The following is an 8,426-nucleotide window of genomic DNA, read 5'->3' on the forward strand; positions in this document are numbered from 1 at the left end:
AGTATTATTATAAGGCACAAAGTGTAATAAGTAACCACTAGATGTCACTATAGCACAGAATGCAGCCGAAACGCATGCATTCAAAAGCATGCAGAAACACCACCAATTCTTATTTTGCGTGAGCAAATGAGCATTACTTTTGGCGAGGCACAAAGATAATGGAAAAATACAGGTCTGACAGCAGTGTAAAACATGCTCAAAGGTGTTAAGAATCCCCTGCACACTCTACACTTCCTTGCACTATTCCCAATCTCACACACGGCATTTTGCCTCAGCTCCACCACTAATATTGTAGTACCTCAGAGGTGACACGCGAAAACGCAAAAATGCCGGCTTTGAAAATGTCAGTAGCCACACAGACAGGCGTAAAAACGTCAGCTTTCAGTCAATGAATGTGAAATGGGTTGAAGCTTATTGTTCTCCACACACTAAAGCAAAGTGACTAACGCCTAGATTATGCAGACGTCACACACTCCCGTCATTGTGTTCATTTGCCTTCAAACAAAATGAAGCAAAACAAGTGTTTCCTCAGTCGAGGTGGTTGCCATTTTGTATTTAAACAACAAAAAGCACAGCCTAGTACATCAAATAGTAACGATAGCGCAACCATCTTTTTTGAGCATTTGCTTTACGCAAGACGTGACCTGGCAATGAGATGGAAAAATGAGGACACTGCGGAGATGGAGCCCTAGAAACAGCCATTATTTTAAAAAAAAAACACCGCCCCCCCTGCGTCTTCATGGCTCAAGGGCACACGCGTGTGTATGAACAGAGACCACATGCATGTTACAATGTATGTAGGTTAGATTCGTGTCCACTCATGAGCAAACATGCTCGGTCATGCTCACAGAAATAGCGTACATAGTGGACATAGAGAGTGCGACCAGTCATGTAATAAGTCACAGAATAACAATCCTTGAGTACTCGAAAGTGGATTTTTATCATTTAGTGGATAATCATCTTTCCACTAGAGACCAGATTGTTAAGGAAGTCAAGATTGAAGACTTTTTAAGACCTGAATGAATGACTTTTAAGGCCTGACTCGACCTTTCGCATTAAGCCCCGCCCCCCTCGGTTGACGCTTCCGGGTCCGACATCCTTCCGGACACTTAACTTTAACTCATTCACTCCAAGCCATTTACAGAGAAGCAATCCCCTTCATTCTCGGCTGTTTTACTAGATTTTGATTGATTTTGCAGGGCCCAAAGAATATTGTGTTCTATTGCTATAAAAACATGGAACCTAGCAAAATAAAGATTAAAGAAGAAGATTCTATTTGTATTTCCCTTTCTTGTTGTTTTATTTTGTCAATCTCCTTTCGAGTTATATTTAAAGTTGATATTTCAAGGATTCAAAGACTTTCTTTTCTCGAAATTCAAGGATTTTTTTTGTCTTAACAGGTGTATCCACATGACACGGCACAAAATCCAATTCCCGTGGTCCCAGGTTAGTCCAATAAGTCCCAACACTTGTGAAAAGAAAAGGTTAATATGCTTTTAAGAATGGTTTTATTATTGACACATAAATCTATAAAATAACGAATAACCTTGTATTCTTCATGAAATCTGTTGATAAGGTCATACTTAGACTTGTCATTTAAAGCAGAGAATCTTAATAGCTAAAGTTTGTGCGTAAGTAACACCCATTGGAAAGGAATTGGGTTAATTTTATGCATTATATATTTTTTTAAATAATCGTCAGATTCATCTGTAATCTGTAATTTTTTTCTGCCAAAAATCTGTATCGGCATCAGCCTAAAAAAAATAAAAAGCATATCGGTCGGGCCCTATAAAATATGCAGAAAATAAGACTTGACAACTATTGAGGGTAAAGCATACAGGTCTCAAGACATGTCCGGTAAACAACAACGGCATCGCTATCTCAGCGTGGAAATTGTAATTCCGCAAAATAACTCCCATTTTTAATTAATGTACCTGGAAACTGTTTGTGTTTTTTCCCTCTATTGTCTGTAGCAGAATGGATGTTTACTCTGTCTGAGGTAACAAAATTCTACATGAAAGATGAAAAAAAAATAATCTAAGTGCCCGTTACGATGCTATATTCATTTTGTGTAAATTGATGAAACATCACCGAGCTCCCAGTATGAGACCCAGCGTAAATTACTTACTAAGACGTCAAGTTACCCAGCTAACATTAATGACAATGACCAAGATAAACTGGTGGTGTTTTCAAAAGCCAAATGCTGTTGGTCATACAAAAGATCTCTGAATGCGAACATTACGGAAGTAATTGGTTCGCGGGGCCTGGAATGTCGTTTGGCTCAGCGCGAAGAAGGTTTTTCTGCTAACTTAATAGAAACGACAATACAAAAAAACTTTACTGAACAAAAAAAATAGCAGGTGGTTTGGGGCAATTGATCAATGGAATAATCAATAGGAGACTCGATTTTTAAAAAAAAGTTGTTAGTGCCAACACTACAAATATCACAACTAGTTGTGGCTGAAGTGAGTATTTTTTTTTCACAGTTACTATTTTAAAAAAAGGTATGATTTTTGCTTATTTTTCTTGTTAGCTGGTTTGAACAAATTTAGATACAAATATGGCCTTTATAAAAATTAAAAAAAATCAGCAGATTAGCGCAAATTGTTTTAGAGGGCCGAACCTGACGAACGCAAGACAAAACACTTTACATCTTGCCAGTTGCCACTGCCACGAACACGTGAGCATCTCGCTAAAATGACAAACTGCTCCTCATGTAATGTGGTAAGACACGCTAAACTCATTAATGTGCTTAGTGTGCACATCATCACACTTTAGAGCGTTTAAGGACACGCATGCATAAGGTGAGTTAGTTCATAGTAGAATAGGGAAGGGATAGTTGAAGCAGATTACATTTGCAAAGCAACCCAAGCACTAGCAGACCTGCTTCCTGGTTGTGATGAGGAAGTGGGATCATACATTGACTCAGGTGACTGTCACAGGCTGCTGCTAAATATTCTGATGCTTCTTTGAGCATCTGGAAAATCTAAATCAGTTCAAAGCTACCATTTTCAAACTGTTGGTCGTGTCACTGTTCTGTATAAATGACATCAACATGGAAATGTGGGCTGGGAATTTTCTTGGGAGGTCTTATCACAGCCGTAAAAGGGGCACGATGCTGATTTTTTTTTTGCATGGGTATTCTGCAAAGTCGAGACAGTAGTGTGATGCTTGACACCTGATAATTATTTCATTACGTGTAAAAGCCACATTTTCTCACCTTTTTTTTTTTTTTTTTTTTTACTGGTGTCACTCTTCCGTATAAATGGCACCGACAAAGAATGGGGGGTGGTTGAAGTTAACCCGGGAATTTTCGGCATTTTTGAGGTAATATCAGATGGGATGAGGCCTGTGTGTAAGGGAATTGTGTGCGTGAAATCGCAGGCAGCATCCCCAAATATTCAGGTCATCCAACTATTAAACATGACACATCAAAATGGTGGCACTTTTGTCAGAAAAAGGCTAAAAATCGCACTGTAAATGTACAATGCGCCCACGGTCTCTTTATAATTCAATCCCACTATAAAGTTTGGGAACTGTTGGTGCCCATAGAGTTATTTTGTAATTAATTTTATATATATTCTTATTAAGAATGATAATTATTGTTTGTTTGTTTGTTAGTATTTTTCTACAGATTTGTCAATTAATTCGCTTTGTAATAAAATGAAGAGACTTTTGGAAACACTGTATTGTGTGGAAGAGAATGTTCTCTTCACTGCAAGGTTATTTTAGTTAACTAAAACTAACGAAAAAATTTAAACTAAAATTCAAAAGAACAATTTTGTTAACAAAATAAAAGAAGAACAAAAATGCTTTTTAAAAAACGAAAACTGCAACTACATTTTATGTTTACAAAACTAACTAAAACTAACTATAATTTTGTCAAAAATGTCCTTCGTTTTACTCTTTGGTAATCAATTTAATGCATAAGCCTTTGGGGATGATTTATTTTGATATTAAACGGAATAAGGACATTTGAAAGTGTGTCACACAAGAGTGACATCATCTAGCAGCAGCCAATAGAAAAGCACCTTCAGATGACGTTGCTCCCATGGTGTTTTTTAAATAATGCGCACAAGTAATACACACTTTAAAAAAAAAACTAATACTGAAACGAACTAAAACTAAGCATTTATGAAATAACTAAAACTAATGAAAACTAAAAGAACCACCCTGAAAACTAATTACAACTAACTAAATTAAAAAAACTAGGGATGCACGATGATGCTATTTTTGACCGATACGATAAACCACTCATTTAGAAAGTGCCAATGTCGATAACCGATAAGTATGCCGATAATTGTTTGCAAAATTAACTTGAATACAAATATACTTTCAAGTCCTACTATAAGTCTAACATGTACAAATACATTGGAACATTGTGTAAAGCACCATGAAGCGGAATTTTATTGATATTTCTGCTTCAAATACAACCGGTTACTCATTTTGAGTTTGCCAAAAGTCATGTTTTAAAAATGCAACAAAAGACTGGGAGGGTAACACAGTAAAGAAAGCCCCCACTGGCGACTGCCACGTCGCCATGATGCATCTTCTGTGAACACGAAGTCGCGTGCATTATGACATCACAAATTTGCGACACTATCATAGGAGAGGGGAGGTTGGGCACAACTCAACAGATGGACCAACGTGGCTATCGGCTGATTTCTTTATTATATGGTATATCTGTGTGACGTCAAAGAGGTGGATAATTGCCGATAATTATCGGCCACCGATATTATCGTGCATCCCAATAAAAAACTAAACTCAAAAGGAAATAAAAACTAACTAAAATGAAAAATTCCAAAACTATAATAATCCTGCTTCACTGGCATGTACAAACATGTACCGATTCAAAACATAATCCCTTCACAAATCAGCCTGTTCGTAAATGGTTGACTAAAAGGCAATTGTGAGGAAAACCACTGCCTTTCTTCAACATTTTACCGCAAAAACTCCGCTCTGACACAAACACAACCCTCATACTTTACCACCAATGGGCAGTAACTATGACTACTAGCAGCAAGGCAAGGAAAGGAAGAGTTCCTGTCTTCTGGCATGTGTGCCCCGGGAGCACTGCTTATGCTGGGCTAGACCGGAATGCAGCTGTCACACAAGTGAGCCTTTGTGGGGACTGGAGAGTAGATGCAAGGAAGGAGGGTGTCAGGTAAAGGCTTTCTTTTTTGTGTGGCCGGGAATAGCAACACAGCAGCGGCAGCAGCAGCAGCAGAGTCAACTGGCCACCTGAGCTGACCCTTAAATACAAGCACCAATAATAAGAGGTGAAAAAGTAAAGGCAGTCTGTGCAGAGCGCCAATGCGAAATGGAAGGGAGAGGTGAGAGATGAGAGTACGTCAGGCATCTGACAGCATGTTTCATGGGAGGTTCGATCTGCTGGAATGTGCTCCACCTCTGGCCAGATTCCACAGCACAGTCAACGAGCACAAACGGCTGTAATTGTAGTGAGCGAATGTGGACAAAACATTCCCATCCAATGCATTAGTCATCGTGCATTATTCTGGGACACATTTGAGTAGTTTTGTTAACAGTTGCCAATGTCTTCTGGTGGTTGTGGCATGTGGAGGTTCACAAGCATTGTACCAAGGAATGAATCTTCAGCAATTGTGCGTCTCGGGTGATACATTTTCTGCCTTATGGACAAAGTAAAGTATTGACTGATTATTTCTGCGTGAAGCCTGATTGAACACATTTGTACAATGTTATGGCATTCGTAAGACCTTTGGACAATGGATTTATAAATAACTATTTTTTTAAAGGGAAATTTAAGACCTTCCAATACTTTTTAAGGCACATGTGGATACCAAAGGAAGAAGTACACCACTCTAGATGTAAGAAGAAAGTGCATACAGCTATTGTCAGTGGAGGGAGATAGTGCATCTGTCAACAAGTAAGGCTGTTGAGTGGGATTGATTTCAACAGCAATTCAGACGTCCATTAGAAAGATCATCCACTTGGCCTTAAACTCTGTTGCAATAAGCAGGCCACACCCACATCTGGAGTTGCAGCATGCATGCTCTGGCTTGTGTGGGGCCACAAATTGTGCACAAGTCAACACCCTGCTAGGAGAATAAACTACAATAATGTCCAATATATAAGAGGATCTTGCGAAGATTGCTGTTACTCATATTGACGCTCCAGTGGGCTAAGGTATACAATTGATGAGATTTGCCACTTGAACACGTGTTGAAGTCTCCCTTTTGGGACTGAAAGTGAATCTCAACAATTGAATCATCCCTTACTGAAACAAATTCCAGCTTTACACCAAAAGGCCTACTGATGGCGTCAGGGTCTCCATTGACAGGAAATGACGACATTTGAATGGTTATATCTTGAATTAAACTGCACAAACATTTGGCCTCGGATGCTAATTATGCTATCCTTGTGTGCAGTCTACCACGTAAAGATGCCAAACAGGTTTTATAACAAGAAATATGACCTATAAAAAAAATCAATAAAAGGTCAACGTATTGTGCAAAAATCAGGAACTTTCTATAAAATTACAATACCCTTCAATCTGTACTTATGCACTGGCTATTGATCCCACAGTGCTTGTTTTTCCTCACACTGATACTCCACAATTGATGAGATTTCGCCACCTCTGTGTGAGATTAAACCTACTGTATGGGATTGCAAGCGAATCTGGACAAGCTAATCATTTGATAGATTAACGAGGGGAGGGAGAGTGTGACACATCCCACATTGGACACCAAAAGGCCAGCCGATGGCAGAAGGAAAGCCCCTGACAGGAAACGACCATATTGCAATTGCTCGATCGTGACTTAAATTCCCCAAAACTGGAAGTAAGGGTGCAAATTGGTGTTTAAGGCAGTCAGATAACGTTTTCGACAGTCGCTATCAAGGTGCAGGCCCCAGCCAGGCTTTTGAGTGCGGTCGCTCCCATTACGTTGACAAACAGGTTTAAAAATAACGAAGACAGAAAAAAATACAATAAAGTCAAATTTTGGCAACCGTGTTCGAAAAGGGGGATCTATCGAGCCGTGTGTATACGATGGATAGCTGTTAGCTAGCCATGCTAGCCATACCTGTGTGCCCCCTTCTAGCTACGCGATTCATTCACAAAAAAAAAAAAATCCGCAAGGTGTCTCCCTTTAGATCTTCAAAAAACAAGCCTAAACCAATGGCGAGTGAACGTGGTTTCTTTATAAAACACAAACGTGACCAAAACAACGATTCCGGTGCTCTTACCTTGTCCAGACAATTGATTTTTTCCGTGGGGTAGACGACGAGATTACATCTGCTACACAGCGGATTCATGTCGGAGGAATGCTCGTCTTTAGCTTAGCTAGCACAGGAACCGCCAACGAAGACGTCAAAACGAGCCCTTTCTTTCTTTCAGTCTTCTTTTTCCTTGCTTCTCCCTCTGAGATGTTTTCGCCTCTCAAAAGAACACCGGATGAGTGCAGCGTGAACACTTTGAAGGCGGTGGATCCGCAGCTGTTATTGTCGTCGTCGCGTAGCCGCACAGCTGGCTGTCAGCAGTCCACACTCGGAGCGAGAAGCAAAAGCCGACGCGGAAAGCGCGCCCCCGACGCCGCCCCTCCCAGCCCGACGCGCGCGCTCCCGTTTCCAGAAGGAAATCGCGTGGGAGGCGCTCCTCCGGTTAAAACAAAAAAATTCGCCAAAATATCACAATTTAAGCACGATACGTCACATCACGCACTTTGACTACTTTGAGTTCGTGTTATTGTTTGTTTTTTGTTTTTTTTGACAGGCCGTTTCACAGGCTGTGTGTTACTTCAACCAAATAAACCCCTGTTGGCGTGTCCTAGAGGAAAACAAATTACAGCACTGTCGTGCAAAAATATTTGAATCTCATTTGTGCACATCTGTCTGCCACGTTCGCTTGCAAGCATTCAGGGAATGTCAAACAACGCGTGGTTATACTGACACCTGCTGGCAGGCTTGCACTTGCAAAGGCCTGCCATGTTTTCTTATCATTGTTTCATGGGGCGGCAAAAGTAGCTTACTAGGCCCTGTAAAATGAATTCATAGATTTATTATACAGGTTTGAAAATAATTGCTGCAAACGTGTGTAAATACTGAGAACCGGTGCACAATTGAGGAGCTATTGTATGAAACTTTGTTTTCCCAACAGTTCAGTTTTTCTGTTTTTTTCCCTGTTTTTTTTAAGGGTGCTCAGCTAAAATGGTGTCTACTGGTGCAGTTTAGATTCTGATATTGGCAAGGCAGGGCAAAAACAAAGGGGGAAAGAAAAAAAAGTCTGACTTAATGTGTGGGCCTTGCAGCATCAACAGATGTATTGCAGCCTTTAAGCGGCTATAAAATAAAAACTAAAATCTTAAACAATGAAAGTGAATTCCATGGTCGAGAGGGGATGGGATCTCTGGTCGTGCTCACGAGCCCTCTTCCAGACACATGCCTGGAAG

The 8,426-nt window shown here is 40.1% G+C and overlaps 1 protein-coding gene across 2 annotated transcripts in view; it reads right to left on the reverse strand.

Annotated features, from left to right (window-relative positions):
• The window catches only part of LOC147182265 (LIM and SH3 domain protein 1-like), a 32,701-nt gene extending 25,139 nt beyond the window's left edge, over positions 1–7,562 (reverse strand). For both annotated transcript variants that reach the window (XM_086059687.1, XM_086059679.1), the window contains exon 1: positions 7,225–7,562. In XM_086059687.1, the coding sequence (XP_085915813.1) occupies positions 7,225–7,293 (69 nt within the window). In that variant the 5' untranslated portion in view covers positions 7,294–7,562. The remainder of the gene's footprint in view (positions 1–7,224) is intronic.
• Positions 7,563–8,426: the final 864 nt, after the last annotated feature.

This window comes from Leptonotus elevatus, chromosome 1 (assembly GCF_054856555.1).
Source record: "Leptonotus elevatus isolate MCC_2025b chromosome 1, RoL_Lele_1.0, whole genome shotgun sequence".
NCBI lineage: Eukaryota > Metazoa > Chordata > Actinopteri > Syngnathiformes > Syngnathidae > Leptonotus > Leptonotus elevatus.